Below are 27,720 nucleotides of genomic sequence, written 5' to 3' on the forward strand. Positions count from 1 at the left end.
CCGCAACGGCAGAGGCCACGACAGTGAGAGGTCCGCGTACCGCAAAAAAAAAAAAAAAAAAAAAAAAAAACTATTAGAAGATGAAACAAAAATACAATCTCTGGTTCCAAATATTGAGTGAGTATGGATGCAGAACCCTGGATCAGTAGTTAAGATTGGCTAATACAATGTCTCTGTTACTAAAACAAAGTTAAATTAATTGTGAAAATCTCCATGAGCCCACACAGATTCTGTTCACAGAACCTGCCCACTCTCCCCGACATTTTTCTTTGTATGTGTGTATAGGGTGTGTGTGTCTGTGTGTGTATACTGTGCGGCTAAAGGAGCACATTTGCTTTGATTGTGGAGCTCTTTGCAGACATTAAAAGCCACAATTCTAGTTTTTATACCTAGAAAATGCCAAAATGTGTTCCTTTCTGGGGGAATGAAACACTGAGCCCCCTTTAAGGGCAAGCCCTTAGAAGCCCAGCAACTGTTGTTTGAAAACTTCTGGCTCTATTTTTGTAGAAACTTTGTCCTGTATTTTCTGAAAGGCTCTTGGATGAACATTCTTCTAGTGCCAATTTTAACACAGCTGAATGCTTTTATTTGTGCTGCAGGTAGCACACATGGTCACAGACATCACTAAATGAATTTCGTTCCCACACAGAAGTTCTTTTCCAGAAGTTGTTTGCCGGCTGCCCAGCTGTGGGATCAGAGGGTAGGATACTGCTGATTTTAGACATAAGGAAGCGGACAGTAGGAGCCGGGCTTTTAGTGATGGAGCCTTTTGGGGCCCTGGGGTAACTGTTACACATCTCGTGCCAGAGAACACAGTGTGCGACATCACTGTTCACACAGAGTCCCTACCAAGATTAAAAACCACATATACAGCAAAATACTTTACTATAATGTAGACCAAGAGTACTTTCCTTTAGAAATAGTACGTGCAGGGGGAAAAGCTGAGTAAGCCCAAGGGAAAACCTGTGCATAAGCTGCTTATCTGTTACTCTTAGCAAGGTGAGGGGATCCTGGCCACACTTTGTGGACTCTAAGGACATTTTGGTCTTTCTCTGCATCATGCTCTGGAATTATTTTCTCCATTTTTTTTTCATGCTGCCTCTGTAACACAACCTCTTTACATAGTTTATCTCAGGAAATGACAATTGGCTGTCGAATCCCATACAAATTGATTGGATATGACAGCTTAAAGGAATAAATATTCTGCAGAGAAGAAAAGTTTTTCCTTAGACTCTTGTATTTTCAATCTTTTTTATTCCTTCTTAACTTTATTATTTCAATTAGATCATTTAAAAAATCAACACATCACATACCAACCTCCCCTAAGAGCAATCATAAGATTTGATGATTTTTCTGATACACAGGCTAGGGTTTCAAATTTGCATTATTTTATCTACTGAATTAACTATGAATTCTAAACCAAACTAATGCTGCCATGTGTTTTTAAACATCTCTAATCCAAACCATCTGGAGAGGCATGGTTTTGCAAAGGCATCCCTTCCAGGACACTCTGTGGATTTTGTCACTGCTTGAGGTTTTGGCAAACCATCAACATTACTATAATTCTCTTTTATAAAATATAGCTTTTGACTAGGATTTTAGAGTCTTGGGTGTGTGCGTGCAGACACTTTTTGCTCTTGTCCCTTTCTCTTTCCAGAAGACCATATTTAAAACAAACTTATTTTAAAGAAATAAAGGTTTTTTTTGTATAAGGAATACATTTAACTTCAACTATTCAACATAATGCTAGACAGCGTTCTCAAGAAGCAAAGAACACACCTTATTGTACATAGATGCTGGAAATACTTTTTAAAACAAGTCAAAAGGAGAAAACTTATCAACTTTAGAGAAGAGCAACTACAAAAAGTATAAATATAAAATGATTATGGCAACAATGATCTGTAGCATGTGACAAACTCAATGCATTTATGAGATTACAATAAAAAACTGACTAAGCTAAATCTTTCACCTAAGAAAAGCAACATCTCGTTTAATTCTTTGGCTACTAATGAACACATCATTTAAAAATTATACATCAGGGACTTCCCTGGTGGTGCAGTGGTTAAGAATCTGCCTGCCAATGCAGGGGACACGGGTTTGAGTCCTGGTCCGGGAAGATCCCACATGCCACGGAGCAACGAAGCCCATGTGCCACAACTACTGAGCCTGCGCTCTAGAGCCTGTGAGCCACAACTACTGAGCTCATGTGCCACAACTACTGAAGCCTGTGTGCCTAGAGCCCGTGCTCCACAGCAAGAGAAGCCACCGCAATGAGAAGCTCACGCATCACAATGAAGAGTAGCCCCCGCTGGCTGCAACTAGAGAAAGCCCGCGCGCAGCAACGAAGACCCAACGCAGGCAAAATAAATAAATTTATTAAAAAAAAATTATAAATCAGATGTAAGCATGCTAAAAGCAAAGGGTGGACCACTTGTCACAACAAAGGTTAAAAAAAACTTTCCCCGGAAGTAAGGATGATTCTCCTTCCACAAATTCTCTTTGATAATAATGCTTTCAAATAATTTCAAAAGTTAAAGAATGGAAAGGTCAGCTTTTTTGTTGAGCCACTGTCTGAAATAAATTAGACACAAAGTAGAAGGTTTGGGGCAAGTTTATAACGGGGAAAAATGTCTATTCTTTAGAAGTAGATGGCCTGAAATCCAGAGTGAGTCTGTGCCTAGAATGTAAGGACGCCAAAAAAACGCACAGGCACTCACTCAGAGGTGGTGGCATCCTAGAACACTCCTGGCAGATGCTAACATGATCTGGGGTACCATGAGAGTCCACTCCTGGCTTCTGTTTCCTTTCCTGGAATGGGTTCCTCCACACCCACACCTCTGAGGGACAGGGCTGCCTTTCTGAGACTTCTTTCCTTTTAGACCACCTGGTATAATTTAAACCTGCTCCTGCCTAAAATGTAGGATAAAGGAAAAGCACAATCTGAGATTTCAGAGGATGGAAGATGGAAGCCCCACCTGGGGGGCCTGGACCCAAGTCTTTAGGAGAGAGAGCTCTTAACAGGGATGCTAATCTAGTCTTAGCTGCAAGTAGAACACTGGTCAGCCCCATCTTCCTTACTCTTGCTTCAAGGTCTACAGAGTGAGTCCAGCGTGGCAAGTGGCCAGCGAGTCTATACAGAATTCAGTGCAGCCATGTGAGCTATGTTAGAGACCAGTGGGTTCCGTTATGTAGCCTGTGCCTGAGGCAAACAATCAGTGTAAGTAATTAAGGCACGGAAGCAAATGCATCTGTACCCAGTACACGGTGGAAGCAGAAATAGCAAGGATGCTACTTCAGCCATGTGTACCGATACAACAGTACCAGTTATCAAAATACTGAGATTATTTTGTACTTGTTAGAAAACAACTAGGGCATGGCAGGGATGGGGGCAAACTGAAGAGTTCTTGTGGAGAGGGGACAGCCTCTTCTCAGCTCTAGCCTATTGTTGCTTGAGGACCTGGCCATACTGGGTACCCCATAAATGTCTGTTGAACGAATGAATCTAAGTTAGGTGAAATTGCTTTGCAAAATACTCAAGCAAGGAAAATAAGAATACCAAAGTTTAAGCTTCCTGCCATGGGATGGACTAAAATGCGGTAATAGGGAAACAACCAAATGTAAAGAGAATACTTTTATCTTTTCAAAGCATATTCACCTACTGCTACGCACAGAATTATGTTCCCCTAATCCCCAATGTGATGGTATTTGGAGATGGGGCCTCTGGGAGGTAATTAGGTTTAGATGAGGTCATGAGGGTGAAGCCCCTGTGATGGTATTAAGACATCAGAAGAGCTCACTCTCTATCTTCATGTGAGGACATACCTAAAAGGCAGTGGTCTGTAAGCCAGGGAGAGAGTCCTTACCAGAAACCAAAATGACTGGCACCTTGATCTTGAACTTTCCAGCTCCAGAGCTGTCAGAAAATTATTTTCTGTTGTTTAAGCCACCCAGTCTATGATATTCTGTTATGGCAGCCTGAGCAGACTAACACACCTATATTATCTCTTTTATCCTCACAATAATCCTAAGAGGTAAGGAGAACCCCATTGGTATTCAACCCAGACCCCTGAAAACACCCATTTCCCTTAGACCAAGCTCTTGTGACCTCAGTCAATGGCCAGGTAGCAGGGTGGTGAGCACAAGGGGAGTGACAGGCCGGAAACCTTGCTCATGCTGTTGTCTGGAGCTCGATGTACAGCACCAATAATTACTGGGCAATTCCTCGATGAAGCACAACCACAGAAAGCCCAGTTCAGACCGTTTTAGCACAGGGCACGGCAAGAGGAGGGAAGGGCATTTCGAGAACTGAATAAAATCTTCAATGTTGGGTTCTGTGCCTCCAACTCCCTTGCACATTAATGGGGCGGACCAAACGCTCTTAAGTCTTAGGTAGCTTTGTAATAATGTTAAACTTCAGCTTGAATTTAAAAACAATGTGTTCAAAGGTGGACTCTCATGGCATCCCCTGCATCTAATAGCTCACTTGGTCACGTGTCAGGTACACAGCTCCCTCACTGCTATTTCCAGATGAGGAATCGTCTCTGATACAACCTGTTGGCTGTAATGCTGCTGCTAACTCTAATCTCCCTAGGTGTGTCCCAATGATCAGTTTTGCTTCTTCTTAATTTTTGGAGAAGATTCTAGAAAGCAGGCAGATAAAGAATGAGAGCTGGCAAGGCAGTTTCTCTGCTTCCAGCTTCCTGAGCCAAAACAGAAAAATAAGTTCCTGCTGTTTGGTTTAATAACAATCAGTGTCTAGCTCAAGCCTCGCTCGTCGGACCAGTCATACTCAATCGGCATAAAAAAAAGTGTTTCCGAGTGTCTGCATTTCATTTCAGCATGTACGTGTAAACTCCCTTTTCTTTTTTCCTAAAGACGCAAAATAGCCCTGCTGTGCTGCTCTTCTTGTCTGATCCATATAACCTGCATCTTTTATGTAAGAGTTTAATTCTACCTTTATTGTTGCATGTATTCCTTAATTATCCATAATTGTGTACTTTGAAATGTGTATCACAATCTATACAACAACAGTGAGGTTTCCTCTTTTGGGTTTCTCCATCCTGCAGTCCACCCAGCATTGCCTTTGAAAACTAGGTCTTCCATTACTTAGCACGGCCTTGTCTGTGGAGTTTATTCTGCAATTACTAAGCACCTATCACGTGCCCTCACTTTGTCATCCCAGGAACTCATATTGAATACATAACCCTAGTTGTCAAAGAACTTTCCATTCATTCATCCCTTCTCTTTTCCGACCTCTACGGAGTAACCACTCCTTGCCACATTGAAGAGAAAAGCTTAGAAAATGACTTCTTAAAAAAAAAAAAAAAAAAAAAATCAGTCAAGCCGTAAGGATGTCACCTGTCCTTTAATTTAAAAAGAATCCTCAGGGCTTCCCTGGTGGCGCAGTGGTTGAGTCTGCCTGCCGATGCAGGGGACATGGGTTCGTGCCCCAGTCTGGGAAGATCCCACATGCTGCGGAGCGGCTGGGCCCGTGAGCCATGGCCACTGAGCCTGCGCGTCCGCAGCCTGTGCTCCGCAACAGGAAAGGCCGCAACAGTGAGAGGCCCACGTACCACAAAAAAAAAAAAAAAAAAAAAAGAATCCTCAAGTCAAATTCTAACACTTCGCTGGTCATAATATACCTAGGAAAATTCATTTAATTTATATCTTTGTGTCCATAGCTGTTCTGTTCGTTTAGATTATAGCCCACAGTCTGAGCCGGGGGAGGAACAAAAATTGATGGGAGAAGAAATCAAGTTTAATGCAATAAACCTCACAGTTCCACCAGAGACTAGGGGAAGTCTTCTCTCCACGACATGACAACAATGCCTCAACAACTGTCCCAGGGTCACTCAGCAGTGTGGTCAGCTAGGAACAGAGCTGCCAGTCCTGCCTTTCTGTCCACTCCCCTCACCAGCAGCCCACATTCTCTCCCGGGTTCCCATCACTCCTCACAGCAAGGGTGGGGATGATGAGGTCAGCAGGCACCTCACACGAAACCGAGCACTGGATGGCTAACGCTGTAGCTGCAATCTCACCTGTAACCTTTATAGAATCTTAATGAGAAGCGAAGCCACACATGGGGGGAAAAGTCAGCTGAGGATTTTAAACACTGGCACAAATGAGGCTCGTTCACTTCACATTCTGCTTCCCACCCACCCACCCACCCCCCAACCCCGCCCCCCGCCCCCGAAATCAGAAGAGCTGCAGGTCTGTGTCAGTTTCAGGTCATTGTCAGATAATCCTCAAAAAGCCAATGCCAAGAACAAAGAAACCAAATCAGGGAAAAAATAAAAACCTCTGACCAAGCCAAGCCTCTAAATATAGCTTTTCCACTTACCTCAATGCAGATAATTCTAAGATATATATTTCTGATTCTATCCATTGCATTTAAAAGAGAAAGACCACACCAGGGTAAGCAATGCAGGGTGGTCAGACACATAATCTAATGACAGTGTGTGGAAGCCACTACAGAAGACAGCAGGAGCACTGCCAGATGGTGCGGTGGGGCTGAGTGGCTGATTTCTATGCAGAGTTGCCGATGTTTTCCAAGTACGGATGGCTCTCATTGAAATGAAAATAGAAAATGCAGGACCAGAGCCCACACTAAACATTCAGTTTAGTAAAGACAGAAAACTGCCCACGAAAGTGGAAGGTACTTGGCCTTGCTATAGTCTCAGTAGAGAGAGAGGAGCCTTCCTCCTGCAATCTTTTTACCGTTAGGCTAAAAGCCTGTCAGTCTTTGCAAAGGAAAACGGAACTGATAGCTGCGTCTTGTGCGTTTGTTTTCTAGGGCCTGAAACGATGCTTTTCTGAGCCATAGGATTTGTTTGCAACTATACACTTGGCGAAAAATATGAAGAATCAAGAGATCAGCAAGAAATGGCTAGCTAATGTGATCCTTCCAAAATGATAACATCATAAGGCACCCGTAGCTCCTCACCTCCAGTCCTCTTTCTTACTAAGAAAACGAATTTTGAAATTATTGCAACATCATAGGAGAATGTGGCAGCACATTCATTCTACCCAAGTTCAGTGAGATAATGTCTGGAAAGGACCAATTGTAGTAAATAAGCTTCACCAACGAACAGGAAGGATACAAGAAGAAAAGTGATAGGTCAGTGAGCGGCGGTTTTGGTTTTTCTCATGTCTATTTTAGTTCTGTGGGCTCTCCAAATTCCCCCCTGCACTACCATGGTTAGTGCACGGTAACCAAACTGCTCTTACTACTTTTTCCCTCCACCTCACCAACATCCACTAAGTCACCTACATCTTCCCTGGCTGCCTAAGTTATCCCTGCTTTGGCCTCCCAACAGCTCAGTCATACTCGGTATCACGGCACTTTTGTTTTCTTTTGGCAGCCACTGATGTTTACCTGGAGGTGATCCGAACTTCACGGAGATCAACTACAGCAAGGTGTGTCATTATCCCAAAAGAAAGGGCACTGTCCAATGCACGTTGGTCGTGTTCAATGGGGTCTTGAGTCCACTCCTGGAAAAACAACTCTGGGTCTTCTGACCACCACAGAAGCAGATCCCACCAATAAGTGAGCTCAAGGAAATAAGTATGTGTGGGAGGAGGGGTGGGGCGTGGAGGTCTCCACCTCCTCCACGTGAGGTGAAGCGGGAGGGGGAAGGGAGTTGGTAGGAAATTTCTCAAATAGGGTCAGGTGGGAAGGCATCAGAGTAACAAAGGCAAAAAACGCCACTCTAGTTTGGGCCAAAGGGGAAAAAGGAATGATGGCCATACTTCCAAATAAAGAAGCCAACTAGGTTCATCACCTATCATCCCCTTTCTTCATCTCTCCTCTACATTCCAGTGGTTTTCAACTATTGCTGCATCTTCAACTCACTTGGGAGCTTTGTAAAAATGACCAGACTGTGCCCCAGATTAATTAAATCAGAATCTCTGGATGAAACGCAGGCATCAGGAGGTCTTAAAGTCGCCCAGGTGACTGCAATGATCAAGTAAGATGGAAAACACATCTCTGTTCCATTTTTCTCTCTTCACTTCTCCCCAGACCCCCATGCCACACACCTGCGTGGTGTTAACTGGCTGAATTCCTGACTAGTGCAGCAGAAGGCAATACACAGGCTTCAGAGTAAATATGAGCTGACTTCAATCCTGGCTTTGCCATTTACAGGCACCTGCCCGGGTTCATGGCCTCTCTGAGCCACAGTTTCTCACCCGGGGAGTAATGGTAGCTTACCACGATGAATGTAGATTCTTAAAACATGTAAATATGTTTTTTATTTTCAGAGATCAATGTCACAGAGACATTCCCCATGTCCTCAAACTATTGTTTTTTTCTCACCTTTAGGAAAGCTCCCACTCAAGGTCTAATAATTTCAAAGTTGATCACTCCAGGTATATTTGCTTATTAGCCCAAAATGATCTGAAATCAGTAGGACTTTAGGAGTTGTGAAAGCAATCTCCTGGATTGCTCTGAGGTGAAATCCAGGTATGATGCTTAATTTTATGTGTCAACTTGGCTAGGCTACAGTCCCTAGTTTTTTGGTCAAATACAAGTCTAAATGTTGGTGTGAAGGTATTTTGATGTGATTAACATTTAAATCAGTAGACTGTTCCTTTGCACATGTCACTTAACCCCAAAGTTTAAAAGTATTAGAATTCTCCCCTTTCTCAGTGAGAATGCTAGTAGAGTTTAGAACCCCCAGCTGCTTCTGGTCACCAGATGAAGTGAAGATAATAGTAGGAATCTGGGGAATACAGAGATAGTTTAGTCAGCATCTTTTGTTAGGATATTCAGAGTACTTCTGACTCTAAAAAAAAATCAAGGGTATATCTTCTAAAACACATATATTGGAGCATTTAAGGGGGCAACTAAAAATAAGGTTAAATGCATTTTGATGAAGCTTTTAGTAAATGATCCCAAAGATACCAGGAGATGAAAGAATGCTCCTTTCAGTCAATACTTGTATTAACCACTGTGTGATAAAACAGATAATTTGAAAATTCCAGTTAATTCCGAAGACTTTTGTAAGTTGCCTCTTCACTCAGCATTATTAGTTCCTACTGACCTGCTGCTGTGCAGTGTTATGGATATTAAGCACATGATCAAATTGTTATTACCACAGGCTACCTTTCGTCAGTTAATATAATAAAATATTTAAATTATGATAAATATTATGTACTTCGACCAAAACAATATAGTGTCACTTCTTAAATTTAAAAAAATTCAATATATGCTTTATACAATACCCAAATAGCTTAAACGGCACTGTTTTTCAAAAAATGTGCTTCTGCTTATCCCATAATCCTTTTAGTATTTTCTTGGTAATTCAGCAAAACTCTTTAAACTGAATAAAATTAGGATTTTGTGCTTCTATGTTTACAGAAAGAGCATATCAGACTGACAAATTTGATAATCTAAAAAAAAAAGAAAGAAAAAACTGTTCTTATTTCAAAGGTTCAAAAATAAAGGTTATTTACTATGCAGACCAGGACTTCTTGTTTTTAAGATCGCAAATTAGAAAAACATGGTCAGAGTTAGAGGTTACTCAATCAGGTTGAAGCTGGGACTTTTACTCCAGCAGCTCTTGTTCCCCAAATTATATCTGATAATGTTCTAAAGTCTAAACATATTTTAGTTCAAAAAGATACTCAGCTCTTAGATATAAAATGGCACTAAGCTTCCAAATATCAACAGGTTTACCCACCCTCTTCAACTAATGTATCTGTTTTCAGAGTAATCTGCCACTCAGGACCTCTGAATCATAATATTTGAGGAACTGAAACTTTGAGCTAAACCGTTTGTTTGCATTTTCCTGTGCATAATCACAGGAGAGGGGCATTAATAAAGGGGTTGGTGTATTGGCCACTACCAAGGCCTATTATTTCAGCAGAGTCATGGCAATAGGGCAAAGCCGAGTGTGTGCAACTGTGACATAATTTCAGCCTGTATTGTGTTGAATGGAAGAGAAGACCAATGTGTCAGCAGATACAAGCAGTAAAATATCCCAGACTAGTTGCAAACCGGAAACAGTATCTATATTTCTCAACAATTCAAGAAAGATAGTGATAAATCTTACCTTAAACTGGCTACAAAAGTATTATTACCTGTAAAGCAAGATGGTACCCGTAAACTTAAAATTGGCAAAATCCCATTGAACTGCATTTCAGAGAGAGGAGGGAACTTGAAATGGTACTGTTTTGAGGGTGTCCACAAGCGTGGGCAAGCATACGTTCCTGCTAAGCAGAGGAAGTGGTACACCCGGATTTCTTCCTAAGTGCGAGGTCTTTAGAAACTCATCCTCATGGGGGCTGTTTTAAACGGAAAGAAAATGACACACAGTCCCCAACTAGGCTTCTGAACTGTTTGCAGAGGGTTGCCACTTTCCCCAGACATTAGGTTACTGTGGGGGAATTTTCCAAAGTTGTCAACAATTCCATTTTTAAACTCAGTTCTTCCTCTCCACATAAAACAGATGCGAGGCAGCATGAGCTATATTTGGTCTAACAGGAGATATAAGGTTTTTTTACATTGCTGACTCCTACCTGACAGTGGAAGACGTATTCTGGTGTGGTTTTCTTAAACTTCATGTTCCAAACCAAGGCCACTCCATCTGGTTCATGGGGAGCATCTTCGTTGTTGTTGTAGGAAGCGACCATCAGCTCGGGGTACTGGATGGAAGAGGTCACAAGGATGGCTTATGCCAAGATGACAACACAAGGAAAACATTCTTATTCCAACAGACACATGCTATATTACATACCTTCATTGGCACTTTCTTTTTAAGCTGTGGCATACTTAATACCAACCTCACGTCTCAACCCACTGCAAGCTGGTTTCTACTCCCAACAAACGTTCCACGTGTGCTGCCACACTCACTAATGACCACTAAACTGCATGCTCTGCTGGATCTCTCTGGGTTATATGACATTTGGGCTACTCCCTCCTTTCTCCTGTGTTGGCTTCCAAGACATCTTTCTCTCCTGATCTTCTTCCAAACCACTCTTTTCAGTCCCTACAGTTTCTTCTATTACCTATATTCCAAGGGGGGCTGTGTTCTGCCCTTATTTGTCTCTATCGACACACGGTCCCTGCGTGAACTCATCAATAGCTTTAATAAGCATTAATACATTGACAATGTTCAACTCTTTATCTCTAGGCTTGATTTCTCTCTGAGGTGCAGATTTTACAGCTACTGGGGATTTCTCAAGGCTGTCCACAGACACGTCAGATGCAGTGCATAGGAAAGCGAGCTTGCTACCTTCTACAAAAACCTACTGCTCTTTCAACATTCCCTCTTCCGACATTCATCCCTTTAGTGCTTTGCACTGACATTACCTAGCTGTCCAGGCCAGACACTCCACGTTCATTTTTTACTCCTCCCTCTTTCTCATCTTCACACACTGTGTTTCACTACTTCCTCAATGGTAATTCAAATGCATGTTTTCTTTCTATCCTTAAGATCAAAGGGCTCCTAAATGAATTTCTTGTCTGGATGAAAACAGTTTTTTAAATGGCTTCCTGCTTCCAGGCTCGCCATGCCTTACCCTCACCTACTCCACTCTTCATCCTTTGTCAATATGATTTTACAAAACATACATTTGGCTAAGTCACTCCTCTGCTTAAAATACTTCAATGGCTCATCATTACTTTCAAGATAAAATCCAGGTCATATAGGATCCTTCATCATCTGTTATTTTCTACTTTCTCTGCTTAATCTCTTACAACCTTCCCTCCCTCCTCCCAACCCCACTCTATGACCCAGCCTCACTGGGCTAGTTCTGAGGTTCATAGGTACAGCCTCTGTACCACGAGTCTGATACTCACTCTCATTGGAATGCCTCTTCTGTGTTGGTTACATCATTAACTTATTCGTTAAGACTCGATGCAGGCACCAAGTCCTCCAGACAATCCTATCTAACTATCCACCACCCCTCCTTGCCTCTCAGCAGCTCCCTTAGCAATTACGTGTGTCCCCCTATTAAAGCACCTGTCAAACTGTATTACGGCTTCTCCTGGTCTATGTCTATTACTAGATTGTAAGCTCTTTGAGTATAGGGACTTGTTTTTATTGACCTCTGAATCCAGAGTACAGTAAGTCCTAGCACAATAAACTTGTGCCAAAATCTGTTGAATTACAAATGCTCTTTCTTATGTTAGTAACCCTGTGCTCCGCGGCAAGACCTTATCTTTAATCCTTTGTTGTTAAATAACACCAACAATTAGAAGCTCAAGTAAAAGAAACACAAGTAGTAAAATAACAAAGAGGACTCTACAGTGAGTAGAAATACCTACTCACTGTACATGAACTCTATGCTGAGTGTTATAAATAAACTGAGGCTGAATCTCATGGCAGGTACTCAGGAGTTAGAGTACATTTCATGAAAATGTCATTCCTACCTGGGATTCCCATAAGGCAGCTCCGTTAAAAATAGCATCAGGATTATAGCAGATCATATCAGTCTTTGCTCACAGGTAATTTTTCCCTTCTTTTTCACTACACTGCATATATTTAACATAAGATTGTCTGTATAAATTTGAACATCAACTTTTTTTCTATCAAAAATAATTAAACCTAAGTCTTCTATGTGATTGTAGTCATTCTTTGAGCTCCCTCAACTTAAGAAAGCTGCAGAGAGTTACAACTCGCCAGTTGGTACAGAGAAAGTATAAGCCTACAACGACACACACGTATGTGGCCACCAGGGGAAAGTAATCATTCTTTATTAGAAAACACTCCTCAGCGGGATGAATCAAAGGCCTGTTAAGAAAGGCCTTTGATTCGAAGCCCATTGAAAGAAACTAACATCCAGATAAACACAGAAGTCTCCAGACTGCCCATCTGAAGTTTAACTATGTCACATGTGAAAAGGCAACTCTATAAACATCAACACCACTACCACAGTGGCCAATGGACAGCCAGATGTGTCTGGAATAATATCCCACAGCTTCACATCTGGGTCTCATCGCTGGCTCCCACTTGCAGTTCTTCTTTTTTCATTAAAAAAATATTTTACATTACTGGGTTTAAAACTCCTTTAGAAAACAGGGAGAATTTCTGTAAAATACCAGTGAAATGCTTTTGGTGAAATATCTATAACTAGGATCAAAAGGCCTAAAGATACTGATTAACTCTTATCTCTTGAAAGTGTTTGTGATTTCAAAGTCTCCTCTAGTATGTTTGTTTGAACATGACTAATCATATTTTCTTATTTTCCAATAAAAAGTAGTAAATCTCTGCACGATTATTTAAACTTTAAAGGTTAAAATTATTACCTTAAAGGGAATATTACCTACTAGGAAGTTTGTGATTACTCACGGGGCTGAATTATCTAATATTTAACCTAGGAGAATTTTACCCGGAAATTACCAGATCTGCTCTCAAGCTGCTTTTTCTTATAAAGAAATAAAATCTGACATTTATTGGCGAGGAAGGAAGCAACATGTTTTAAGTGCCATTATGTGCCAGACACTGGGCTGGGGAACATGTTCACTCATTTGATCCTTACAATTCTCTAAAGTAAGCAATGGTTTTCCCACTTCTACAGACAAAGAAGCCAAGGGTCCCTGGGTAAGGAACTTGTTCCAAGTTAAGTTGCTAATAAATGATAAAGTGAGACCCTGCTTGAAGTCTATTTGGTTTCAAAGACCATGTCCCTTCCAGCCCACTGTGGCATGCGTCAAGTGCCCCCTCCCCCCATGCATATGAGAGGCACTGGTGCCAGGTAAAATGGGGGACATGAATTTCAACAGTAACATGCTTTGCTTTATAGGAGCTCATCACTTAGCAGAGGGAGGTGAGACACATGTATGAATAACTACAACACAAATATAAAAGCAGAATATGCTAAGATGGAGATACAAAAGGAGTTCTATCAAAGCACAGAGGAGAAAATAACTACTTTAGTTGGAATGGGGTATGGTAGGGAGAGATATTGGAAAGGACTTCTGAGAAGAAATGAGACTTGACTGGGCCCTGTTAAATGGCTAGGTGATTAGGAGAGAAGTGAGAGGAGAGTACAGACGAGGGTAAATATTGTATAGTCAGGTAAATATTGATGCAGGAAATCTCTCTTGGGTGCCTGCCTGGTTCACAGTGATTCTCCCAATCTTTGGAGATTACCTCAATACACAGGTGTCTAACTTCCCAGGGCCAATTAATTCATTGCAGGGTTCATACCTGACCCAGCTGGGGCAATCACATTCTCTAGCTTGGCTACTGTAACTTTTGAGCTGAGACACAGAACCCATGGGCTGGCAAGTCAGTCAGCTTATGACAGCATCTTATTGGTGGAGCCTCTCGAGCTGCCCAGATTTATACTCCTGAGCCCCCGTTCTTCATCTCTTCCGTGGATTCCCTGAGCACCCTAGCAGCTCTCGAATAAATTTCCCTTCTTCCTGAAGGTAGCCAGGGGTAAAGTTTTCTTGACTAATGCAGTGGAGAACATATTCAGGAGACAGTAGGTTGTAGCACCTGGCTGGGAGGCAGGTGATACGAAGAGATGAAAAAGATACAAGGGCTGCAGATGCCTCAGGGCATCCTCACAGAAGTCACCGAGTACAGGCTAATGATTTTAGACTTCACTCTGGGAGACATACTCTGCAACTACTAATAGTACTAATTCTACTACTACTTTAACATTTATTGAGTATTTTTTATATACTAGACAGTTTTAAAACTCGAAGTGTTTTAAATACATTTACTCATTTAATACAATAAGCATGTGAGCTAGGTATGATTATCATTTTATGAGTGAGGAAACTTAAGCCAAAAAAAGTCAGGTAATTTGCTCAAGGTGACACTGAGAGCAAATAAGTAATCTTCACAAATAGTAAACTGGAAAAGTACTTACAATGACTCAACAGTGTAGAGAATTGAGGCAGGGAGACCAGTTAGGAAGCTATTTCCTAATATAAGCACAAAGTGGAGGCCATGACATAAAGTAGGTATCAACTCCACATGTAAGTGGATTTGAATTGATCGCAGTGGGGGTCTTTTTGCTACCGTAAATTTGATTGGGTTTTGCAATTAAATGAGTTATCAAAAATTACTTGAAGAGGGATGGGGGAGGAATGGAGTAGGAAGTTGGGGTTAGCAGATGTAAGCTATTATATAGAGAGTGGATAAACACCAAGGTTCTACTGTATAGCACAGGAAACTATATTCGATATCCTATGATAAACCATAATGAAAGAGAATATAAAAAGAATGTATATATATGCATAACTGAATCACTTTGCTGTACAGCAGAAATTAACACAACATTGTAAATCAACTTTACTTCAATTAAAAAAAAAATGACTTGGCTTTGTATCTTGGATGACTCCAAGGTTAGAGGATGCAACTTACATATGAGAGGAATATACATGGTGGGAGTGAGATCGTAAGTCTGGTTTTGTATATGTCTGCCAAATCTGTCATGTGATATGTGGATAGTATTATTGACCCCCTGTGCTAAACAATATTCAGTGAATAGCAAAGTTGACATAATTCCCCAAGCACCCAAATGTCTTCCAAGGAATAATGTTTGGTAGATATTTTGCAAATATCGCAAAGTTAAAGTGTTCTTGTTTAAGAAGTACAAGAGGTCACAGCAAAGCTATGCAGGAATCTTACCGTTTCTTCCTTTTTTCCCCTCTGTTCCATTCTGTTCCACTCATAATCAACTTAAACATACACGCCTCTACTAGACGCTAAGACTATGCCTCTATCCTTTTCTTCTTTCTTAATATCATTGGATTGCATGTAGATTCACTCAGAAAGTCTCTTCATTCCATACGTATGTCAACCTGGTCCTCTGAACCCCAAAATTGTTATGACGTAAGGGCTCTAATTCCTGTTTCTTATGCTCCAAAGAAAATACATTTTTCAGAAATGCAAACCCCTTCCCCACAGTGTAGATGGCAGGTTACACAAAAATGGGGAAAAACAGATGCAGTCTCTCTATGGAGGAGTTTCTGCCCTTTCCAGTTTCACCTCCTGCAACAAAAACGACACACAAGATCCTGTGTGGAAACAAACCTATCCACAGGCAATAGGGCCCACCACACGCTGAGGCCAGGCAGGGACCAGCCCCACGGGTGAGCCCCCTGCTGCCTCCTCAGGGAGAGTTATCAGTGAAACCTGCCTTTGAGGAATGTGTCAGATAAGGTTCCTGTGTAATTTCCAGACTCTGAACGAGTGAACAAGCCGAGCTAAATGTCTCCTCAGCCATGGAATCTGCTTTCTGCACACACACCCGCGCGTGCTCACAGAGCACCCACGCACTGGCAGGAAGTGGCTGGGCACACCCTGCCTGTATTAGCCTCTGCACGACCATGCCCCGCGTGCTCTCTCATTTGGATGTAAAAAGAGATTCAAGGGGAGAGATCACTTGCCCACTTTGTGGCTGCTGACAGTCTGGTTGCAGGGATTTACATTCCTCTTCAGTGTTCCTGTTCTCAGCATGACTAAATGGGGCTCTTCACATCACCTGCTTTACTGCTCTGCCTAGAACACACTCTTCTCCCCTCCATTTGTCTAATCCCAGTCTTCTAAGATGCCCTGTCCAACCAGAGACAGACTCCAACCTCCACTGAATCCGGAAAGCACTTGCTCTCCGCCCTACGTCACTCAGCCCTTAGAACCTCTTTTGGTTTCAGATTCATAAGTCCTTTGTGGGAGGCACTGGTAAAGAGCATATGCCTGGAAGTGCTGAAAGACTTGGGTTCAAAGCCCTGCTGTACCACATCCTAGCTGAGTGACAGTTAGTAAGATACTTAGTTGCTCTGAGCCTCAATTTCTTCAGCTATAAAATTAAAATAGTAACAGTGGCTGCCTCACTTGATGTTGTGAGGGTGAAATAAGACAATGCCTCCAGAGCAGCTGGCACAGTGCTTAGTATATAAGAAACACAAATTAAAAGCTAGCCATGATAATTATTCCCAATAAAAGCATAGACTATAAGAAAACAGAAACTGCACTGTGTATAAATGCCCAGTACTTATCATCCCTATTTCCCTCATTGCTATTATGTCATTGTCATTACAGGAGGGGACGCAGCATGGTGATCAAGAATGTGAGCTCAGGAGTCAGACCACCTGAGTTCATATTCCGACCCCACCACAATTAGGCTGTGTGCCTTTATGTGCATTATTTAACTACTCAGTGCTGGGTAAATTATACACTAATTGAGTAGGCCATTCAATTGGCTTTTGGTAAATCTGCCTGCTTTCACTATGAATGCTACGCGAGGGAGTTTAGATTTTTTTTTTTCTTGCAGGCAATAGGGAGTTTTAATCCAGGGAGTGAAGTGATCAGATTTGCATTTGTAGAAATATTATTTGGCTAGATGTCTACAGGGAAAACTATAGGTGGACAAGTTTGGATGTAGAAAGAACACAAGAAGGTTAGCAATACTACAGGTGTAAGATGATGAATATATGAGCGGCGAAACGGACAGTCTTGGTGACAGACCGGGTCTAGGAGATAAGGGAGAGAAAGTTTCTATAATGACGAAAGTTTTGCTTTAGGTCCTTGGGTATATTGTGATGGCTTTAACATAGAATAGAGGAAGCAAAAAAGGATTTCAGACATGTGGAAATAATGAGTTAGTGATTAGTTTGAGATTCTATGGGACACCTGAATGGATCTGTCTGGTGTGTAAAGTGGAATTCAGGAGGGAGATTGGGTGGGGGATAGAAAAAGGCTGCCCACGTGGTGGTTGAATCCATAGCAGTGGAAGAGATCTCCCACAGAGAGCATGTCGAGAAGCGTAAAGGTTGAGGGCATGACCACGAGGACCACGAGGGTAGGAGAGGAAAAAGAAGTCTTGGAGGAGTTCGAGAACTGAAAGAGAGTCGAGTTGTGGAACTCAGTGGAAGGATAATATTTTTAGAAGTATGGGGAAGTCAACAAAGCTGGATGACAAAGAGAGGTCAGGGCAGATTAAGGCTTAAAAATATTCACATGGATTTGACAAGTAGCAAATCATTGGTGACCTTAGTGAGAGCAGTCTCATGGACAGAATGGCCTGGCTCTTCGTCTGGTCCCTAGTAAGTACTCAATGTGTATGAATAATAGAGTGCAAATTTTAAACTGAAACTTCAGTAACATGAGAAAGAAAACCAACAGGCACAGAAAAAAATTGCAAGTTAGTGAACACATCCAAAATAGTGGAGCAATTCTCTCTTATTTTTTTTAAAATACAAATGCCATGAGAACACAAGTCCAGTTTGTCCCATCCCAGCAACAATTCTTACCTGGAGAGACCAGTCCATACAAGTGACTACCCGGTGCTTGGACCAATGCTCATCGTAGAACTGACGATTGAAAGAAAGGTTGGCTCCAGCCTGGACATCCCTAGGAGGGTTTAAACATCAAAGACAAATATGATGCTTCAAAACGGGGCTTTATCTCTAGTGTTCATACTGAAAGAATGAAATGGCAAGAGCATGGCGCACAATACTCTCTAAAGCCAAAGCATCGATCTAGACAGCAAACTCTGATCATAAATAAACTAAAGGTGATCTCCTTTCTGCAAAGCCCTCTCTAACCTGGCCCAGAAAAGGTTCCCACATGTTGTTCCAAGCCTGGTGTGAAATGTCAGATTTGTTTCAGGTTCCTATCTTGAGCAGTTCTAAAGCATTCTCCTCCCCCTAACAAGCTCTGCCTTGAATCAGAGTTTACAAGAAATTCCCCAGCTCGCAAGGAAGCGCAGCACATTTGGAGAGTCTTTGGTATCAATATCACCTTATCTGGCCTTAGACCAGAAATGATATGCATGTTTCTCTTTACCTGTAATTTCTGATTGAAGGTGGCAGTTGCCTCCTTGCTCAATAGCAAGTGAAAAGTTCCACCGTGAGACAGGCCTGCCGGGGAGTGAGGGATTCACCAAACACCTTAGATACTTAACATAGACCAAAACATCACCTGGGTGGAGGAAGATTACACTTTGGCTACTGTTTACCTGCCTGATATTCAACTGGCTGCAAAACCTCCTCTGAAGAACTCTGCACTGGTCGTGCATTCGCTCCACAAGACCGAGTGTTTAAATTGAGTCATACTTGTTCTGTGTCAGCATCTATGGGATCTGCATAAAAAGCTGCCTATACTCCTTGGGCTTCAGTTCAGGAATTCTTCCACACTCACCCTTTTTTTCTGTTCATTTGCTTCATTCCATTGCTTTGCACCCTGTATCACTTGTCCTATATAGTTCTTGTTCAGAATGGGTGACTTGACCTCAGATTAGGTACTTGGGCTCCAAGCAGCTGACTTATCATGACTTTTTTCCCCCCTGCTAACCTTTCCTCAGCTCCACCACTGCAAACTCAGGCAAGAGGTAGGTGCACCCAAATATCTGCCAGGAACCCAGTATAACGCTGTGCCAGACACCCAGAGGGAAAGAGGACTCAGAAAACTAACTGAGCCATAGAGTAATGGCTTTTTAAAAGAAAACAAATAGAACACATATATTCCAAATATTATTCTCTTTGATGGAGTCTAACGATGCTGTCGACTGTTTAGAACATTTTTAGAACTCCCTTTTGAAACTGTTTTCAGAGCCACGGTTACATTGCCTTGAGCATCTTCAACGATGACAGGTTGGCCTTTGACAATGTATTTGAATTTTAGAAGTAGTAAAATGTCAGGTCTAATGAAAAAGGCAGGTAACCTCATCTTTTCATGTTGTTCTTGGCCAAAAGAAATTGGTGGCTAAAAACCAGCTCTATCTCTCACAGAGCTCATAAAGCGCCTCCAATTATCCACACGAAGATGGCTGACAGCCCCTGCCGAACGTAACACATATGCTGCAGTCACGGGGCAAGTCATTTGGGGCCATTTACTTCTAATGGTTAGTTGAAAGTAAATGGCACTTGTATTTCCTAAAAGGCATATACACATAATCTTATGGCATCAAAAGAGGAAAGAGTTGCCAGTCTCTGTTTGCTGTCTCCCACATCAGTTAAGGTCTCCCATATCTCATGTTTATTTTCTTCGGCTTCCTGTTTGCTTAGACATCAAAAATAGATCTACGGGATATAACACAAATCTCCTTTTGCTGCTTATGTTTTCTCAGAGGACAATGTACATGACTCTGCCAGTCTCTATCACCTGGGCTGTTCCCCAGATATCAAGTTCAAAAGCATTTCATGGAAGCACATGATAATTACAAGGAAACTCTAAGCCAGAAGTCATAACCAAAGCCCTTAGTCGAAGCTGTTCAGCAAGATCAGCTCTGGAATTTCATACTCCTCTGATTTGTTAGGCTTGGAACTTGCCTACTCAAAACATAAGTGAATTTAGAATCAACAGAGAACTTATCACAGTATTTTTTTAAATGCACACAAGAAACTAACCCATCTTTTTCCTCTAACTCTCGACCACTATAGTCAAAGAAGATATCGGAGTCTTCTGCCAGCGCTCTTTCAATTACCCGTATTGTCCGATCAAAAAAGATGAGAAATTCCTCTGAGTGAAGGATCTGCTGTTTTTCTTCCTCTGTCAGCTCCCTTGGAGGAGCTATTTATGTAAAAGAGATTGTTGGGAAAGAAAAAAAAAAGGGATAATTAAAACATTTCAAGAGGAATCCAACTCTTGAAAGACATTGCTTATCAAAAGAGTGATAAGACACAGTGAAATAAACCATTGTTAATATTAATTCTAAATTACTCTTAAATTCACATCAAAGGTTTTTGCAGATGTCTTCACTGACAATTTTACAAAAAGATTTCATATCTGGACTAATTACTATTTTGAAGAGTTGAAAAATATTACAAATGAAAATGATTGGTGTGTTTTAACAATGAGTTCTGAACATTATTTTCTTTAGAACTGAACTTGAAAAACAGCTCAAATAGTACATAATAGAGAAATCTATAAAACCAGGTATATCAGATTGTAAAGCTGCGCATACCAAACAATTAAGAACTATCTATAATGATCTAGATAGCACCTTTCCTCTTTCTGCTGATAAATTCATTTTATTTTAGATAGTTACTTGATAAGGCTGATTGACTGTTACATAGATTCTCCTCAAAAACTGAAACATGTCCTTCCAAACGCACCTTTACCCAAGATATCTTCTGCTTTTAAACAAACACATGGAACAAATAAATGCTATAAGACACCTCATAATTGTTATTATGCCTTACTTTTCCAGCATGATTAAGCTTATAAGACTAAATTTGAAGATACAAAATAAGGCAAAGAGAGATTAAGTAACTAGCAATATGTCATAGTGTCTGAAAGTCAGCTCACCTCAGAGTCACGATTAGGTTATATAAACTGTTCCTTCAGTAGCAGGGTTTACATAAAACTATAGAGGAAGGATTAGGAACTCCCCCAGAGTGAGAAATCCCTAAGGGCAGAAACTGTCAGCTGAACCTTTGTGGTTCTTCAGGAACCCCAGTTCAACTTTTGTGCAGAGAGACTTCAATAAATGTTTGATCAATTACCCTTCCAGTAGGACCAGAAGCTCCTGGAGTTTAAGCTACAAGAGGAGGGTAGTGCATTAAAACCATAGGGGTCCCTGGTGGAATGACTCACCCACAGGATTTCCTAAACACTTCCACAACCACCCTCATAACCAGGACCGATTTCTACCTGGCCACATGGTCAGAGGAATGAATCATTTAGGTATAGCCACCTACAGCATAATGTTTTATGGAAGTGTTATTTGATTTGATTAATGGTATCTTGAAGCCACTGTCCTGAGAAATCTGAACCGTCAAGAAGCCCTCCTGCAGAGCCATGGAAGTAGATCTCAAGCTTTTAATGTTCACAATGTCTCTCCCCTTCTGGCCTCCCCTCCCCTGCCCCAGACTGAAAGGCAGAGAGGTCTGGAAAGACTCCAGGGTCTGTATTTGTACAAGAAATTAGAATGATTACGACGTAGTTGATTCACACCTTGAGAAGTGGAAAAACATGATTCATCCACTACAGCAGAAGATTATCTCCAAATACAGCTCACCCCGGTGTTTCTAGCAGCCCTAAATATAGCCGGAAATATTTCTTTGTTGCTGAAGTTTCCAGAGCCCTAAATGTGCCCATGTGTATTGGAACTCTCCAAAAACCTCCATCAACATCTGCTTGAGCAATGCTGCACAGACACTAGTTTGAGAAATGGTGAAGTGGGCAATGTGTAAACTGTAAATAACAAGAACTCTACAAAACCAACCTGGAATCCAAGAGTTACTCCGCCATTTGCTAGCTTGGATTCTTTTATCAATGAAAGCTCTCTAAGCCGCAGTGTTATCCATAAAATGAGGCAATGATACCTAAACTTTAAGTCTGGTTTAAGACTTAAATATACTGACAAATAGTTCAGCATTCAATAATTAGCAGTTATATATGACTAGTCTACTTTCTAAAACACCCATAAATTAGGCATTTGAATTTTTTCACCCTGATATAAGTTCAAGAAAACAGTAAAACTACTAAATGTAACTAGGTAAAGGGGAAAACGCTAGGGTCCTTTTGTTTTGGTCAGTACTGTTATATAAATAAATAAACTTCACTAAACAAGGATGCTACAGGACCAAGAAGAATGTCTTATTTTAAAACCTTCACTCGGCTTTTGTCACTGCTGATGTATGACTTGAGACACACTTGAAATTAAGCAGAGAAATACGAATTTTTTCCCTTTATTCCTGTTTTTACATTTTAAAAATACCTATTCTATTCTCTGTTTATCTTTTTGAGCTACTTGTATTCCACCTGTATATTTCCTTACAGGTCCATTACCTTGAATAAAAAACAGTTCCTGTGTAATTTTCTGTAATCTTTTTCTTCCCTGTAGCTTACTGTCATTTTGATCTCAGCTTTCAAGACATACAACTTCTTCTCTAAGAGAAACATAAATGGCTGATCAAAGCGTATTTGCAGAGGCCAAGTTCAGGTAAGTGAAGCAGTAGCGTCTCCAGATATTATGTTTGGCAATACAATATTTGGCTTGAAATTAAATTGCTACTGAAGCAAAACAAAGAACATATTTTATATTAAGCTTTGATGTCTAACAGGGATCAAATGACATGATTTGTTAGCACAAAATAATAAGATGCATGTGCAGATGAGTACTTTTTAAAAGTCATAAACAATATTCAACTTAGGAGTTAAACAGAGCTATAGTTATTTTCGCTAAAACCCCAAACCTCTCATATTTAAAAGTCTTTAAATTGATGTGTTATTACAATGTAATGAAAACATAATGGAGTATCCAGGAACCACAACCAAAATCTGTATTTGGAGGTAAAACCTCTGCAGACATCATATTTCATGAAAAAAAAATTAGTTGATTAATGGAGTCCACAAAATTTAAAATATAAGCATAAACAATTAAAATCAGAATTGTATTACTCCAGGAGAGACCCCAAATTCTCCCTAAAATCTCTGTTTCTTCAGCTTTTCCCTACCCCTGGAACCTAAAGAATTATTTTCAACATCTTCTCTGCATAAAAAGGTAGGAAGTAATTTAACAGCAACAGGCCTAACAGCGCAAAACAAGGGCAATGATAATGTTTGATTTTTCTTACAAGTTAAGCAGAAATTGCTTTTATAGCAGGTTTGTTGTTTGTTTTTGCAACGTGGAGTATTTCTGCCAAGAGCTAACAATATTTTATGCATTTAAAGTGACCTTTTTTAAGAAATAAAGATTCTTCAGGAAAAGTAGTACACATGGATATGACTTACATATGAGCCAATGACAGCACAATTTTCAAACTTACCAAAATTTACCTGAACAGTTATATTTAGCTTGAATAAGAAGTACGAAAACAATGTACTAGAGTCATGAAACTCAAAGTTTAGAGAACTGCCTAATTCTATGAATTCATGGCCTGCAAAATTAAAATCTAGTATGAATTTTATTTTAGGGTCTCCTTTTAATTCTTTTTATTATAGAAATGTTAATTTGTCTTGGTACTGTACATGAAAATACTTTTTTATGTGTCTCTCATGTTGATTCTATCCTATTTGCTATGCTTCTTAAGTTTTCTTATTGACCTGAATGTGTACTTTTTCAATTTCTTTTTGATTTACTCTATTTACTAGACACTATATCTTTTGATTTCTAGAGTTCCTGGATGTTTTTTCTCTGTAAAAATGTAAAATCTGTAATGGAATCCACAATTTATATTGAGTATCTTACAATCTCATCTTTAGGTCAAAAGTAATTTTTAAAATATCCATTTCAGAAATGTCTTGCCTTGTTTCAATGATATAGCTTTAAATTTCAATATAAAAATTACATCTTTTAAATATTTTTCAAGACTATGTCAAAAAGATTAAAAAATAAATAAGTAAACCCACATAACTTAAATATTCAATCAGATTAAATAGGGACAGTAGCTCTTACTGAATTTTACAGTGAAATCAGTTCAAAAACAAGAGGAAGAAAACAAAACCAAACTAATAAAGAATGATGTCCTTCTCTGAAGTTAATGTGAGGTTTATGAGTTAATGTGCATTTACAAGAGTCACGTTTCCAATTCTGTTGCTTTAAATCTCTAAACATGAAGATACTAGGACACTCACATATAGAAATTTCCTAAAATTTTATTAAAAGCTAAAAGCTACCTGCTGTTTTCCCTACTCTGATGTGGAAAAAAGAGTGAGAAGAGTAATAAATCAAACCCATATTTCTTTACTGTTTAATGCATTTTTGATGTCACATGGGCAAAAATGTCAAAAGCTAGCGAGCACTGATTTTTTTCCCATCTCCCCCTCAGCACTTTTTTTTTTTTTTAACTCCAAAAAAGGCCAGATTTCTCAAAAATGTGTTCCCTGGTTTGAAACTGTGTATGTCAAGTTTCAGCCCAGAGCAAATGTTTATGGCTAAGTAATAAATCCCTGAAACTCAGGGTTCCTATGGAAGTGCTGACACAGCCCTGACTACCATGCAGCTGTATGAATGGCGCCACGATTGTATCTGCTAGAGATTCTTTAAAAAGTTTGCAAAATACTGTCTTGCTTTAAAAAAAAATAGCCAGAGAGAGTTTGATGCCAACATAAACATGCTTTTAACCCATTATGTGCTAATTTGCAGAAAAGCCATTAATAGAGACTTAAGATGCACGGCGCGGCAGTAACAGGAAATGCACTTCCAAACTTCTCTTGGACTTTTAACAGGACTTTAATCAATTCCATGAAGCATGAGTGAGAGTTAAAACTGGAGGGTGTTTTTGCTCAGAACTTAAGAAGGAGGTTGCAGTGCTTTGCCAGAGAAGAGAATTTGGAGATTGGGGTTGGGGGGCACGAGGGAATCCGTGCCAAGACACACAAAATACACCCTGGCTTCTTATCACCCAGTACATCTTAAGGATATTTTGCAAAAAAAAAAAAAAAAAAAAAAAGAGGGTGAGGGTATTTTAGTAAACTTTGACTTATTTTGTCTCTTGCTACACCTGTGTTAATGATATTCTATTCACCAGCTTAAATATATACATGTTCTTAGTAGGAGGTTTAAATGTGAACTTGCTTCAATCAAATCCTTTTAGAATCTCTCAGAAAGAGGAACTTGTGCCTTCTGTGGACGCCACTGTTAAAGGTGCTGAATCTACTGCCTGCCTACAGCCGTACCCTAGAACTTGACAGTAATCCACCTCACTCAATGCCTGGGCAGGTTGAAGTGAGTCCCTATGACCACTCCTACAAAGTCCCCGGGGACAACCATGTGCCATGCACTTCGCCAGAGCCACGGGCAAATCGAAAATTTAAAAATCAAATGAAATTCTAATTAGACTTACATTGCTCTAAACTTGGGACATTTAGTAGGAAATATGGAAGAATCTTTTTAATCTACACTCCATTCTCATGGACACTCCATTTCTCAATACGAATGACAATCTCAAAATTCTCTTTTTCTCCATAGGCTGAAAATCTCAAAGGGACGCAAAATCAGATTTTTAGGGAAACATCAGCTATAGTATTTCTTGCCTTTCCCTTTCTTTTCTTTTTTCATTATTGCTTTCTTGGTTTTTGAAATCCAGTGCTATTACAGGAGGATGGCTTTGTGGGCAAGTGTATAGGCTTTGGAGTCAATTCCAAATCCTGGATCGTGTACTTACACATTATGTATCCATGGGTACATTTTTAAGCCTCCGTTTTCCTATTTCTCTACCTATAAAATAGGGAAAATAATAGTATCTGCTTCAAAAGGATGTTGCAAAGGGTACATATTATCTCTGGAGTGTTAAGGAGAGAGCCAAGTACCTAGTAAGCCCCTAATAAGTACTAGTCATTGTTATCACTGGAGCATGTAAAGGCTGCTCCTTCTGATATGGGCAGAGTGTGGAGGAAAACTTGTAATAGTATAGTTAATAGTGATGATCACGGTTAATGTTTCTCTGTAGATCACAAGAATAAACCTCAGAATTTAGTGACATCCTTTACTGTTATCATTAGGAATATATGATGGCGTGAACTAGATAACATGTCAATTGATAACAAGTGTCTTATTTTACTGCTATTTAGTAATAATTTTACTGGAAATGTGACTGGACTTGTGGATGGTTCGTGTTTTATTTGCTTCTGTCAGTCAAAAAAATAAAGGATTACAGTTTATGTTGCTAAATGTAATGTATTGATCAATCACAGAAAACCTTCCATGCAGGAGGTGTACGTTTAATTTTTACTTACCTCTATAGTCCCTTATGTTGGTTAAAAAGACAGCAATAAAAAAAATTAAAAAAATAAAAAAAAAAAAAAGACAGCAATAAAATGATGATGCAATTTAGCTCCCACACCATACCTTCCTTCACCTCCTGTTTTTTGTCTTGATTTTCCAGTTCTGAATCCTGGCCAACTTTAGGTTCTACCATTTCCTCATCATCCTCATCCTCTAGAAAAAAGAAAGAGAAAAATGCATTATATTCTTTCCTTCAAATCAAAGTGTCTGGCTGATGGTGGGAGGTAGGGGCAGAGGGTAAAGTTCCAATCATTTAGGGCGGCTTCTAAGTAAATCAGTCCACGATGAATGCCCAAGACAGACGTTCATGAATACATGAATACATTATCTCCAAAAAGGGCCTCTTTGAAAGTACCCCACGCTTCTGAGAAAACCGCCCCGAGTCGGCACCTGCTACATCCATCTCCAGGCCCTCACCACATGGGATGTCTTGGAATTGCCTCTCTGACCTCTGAAGCTTCTTCGGAGATGGGCCAGGAACAGATCTTAAAATGTTTCCACCTGTAGCACATTCTCCACAGGGGACACCTGCTGTACAGACGACTCATTTCCAATTTCATTCTCACCAAATTAATTTGGTTTTGACCTACAGGAAAGGGTTAAATACAGGTCTGACCCCAGGTCAAATGCCACTGGCAAGTAAACAACCTGGGGTAGGGCCCCAAAAGTCATTGCCATTGGCCTGGAAGAAAGCAACCAACCTGAAATGGCATTTACACATTCAGAGCAGTTCATGCATTAATGTGAATTTAATGAGCACTAACAAATGGTACCAGTCGGCCACCACCGCCAGATGTTACAGTGCCCTTCCTGCCCTACGCAAATGTGCTCCTACTCTCTCTCTCCTCCCAAACTGCCTTTCTTGGAGGTCCCTTTCAGTGCAGAGTGCTTGAAATCATCAGTCACAGTGTAGAGGATGGAGGGGCAAGACAAAGTGTCACAAGAAAGTCCAACTTAATGGAATAAAACAGTATAAAAAATTAAAACTTGCTTCCATGGTTTTTAAATATATTACCTTCACTCAAGTACTATATTGATTTCATTGGCTCAAATGGAGTTTAAAAGAAATGACTTCACTTCCTC

At 40.3% G+C, this 27,720-nt stretch overlaps 1 protein-coding gene across 15 annotated transcripts in view; it reads right to left on the bottom strand.

The window, feature by feature from the left end:
• DYNC1I1 (dynein cytoplasmic 1 intermediate chain 1) overlaps nt 1-27,720 on the bottom strand; it is a 526,791-nt gene that overhangs the window by 114,231 nt on the left and 384,840 nt on the right. For all 15 annotated transcript variants that reach the window (XM_060020483.1, XM_060020482.1, XM_060020487.1 and 12 more), the window contains 4 exons: nt 26,701-26,790; nt 20,312-20,474; nt 18,215-18,314; nt 10,519-10,644 (listed from right to left, as the gene is read on the bottom strand). In XM_060020483.1, coding sequence (XP_059876466.1) covers nt 10,519-10,644; nt 18,215-18,314; nt 20,312-20,474; nt 26,701-26,790 — 479 coding nt within the window. The remainder of the gene's footprint in view (nt 1-10,518; nt 10,645-18,214; nt 18,315-20,311; nt 20,475-26,700; nt 26,791-27,720) is intronic.

This window comes from Delphinus delphis, chromosome 9 (assembly GCF_949987515.2).
Source record: "Delphinus delphis chromosome 9, mDelDel1.2, whole genome shotgun sequence".
Classification (NCBI taxonomy): Eukaryota; Metazoa; Chordata; class Mammalia; order Artiodactyla; family Delphinidae; genus Delphinus; species Delphinus delphis.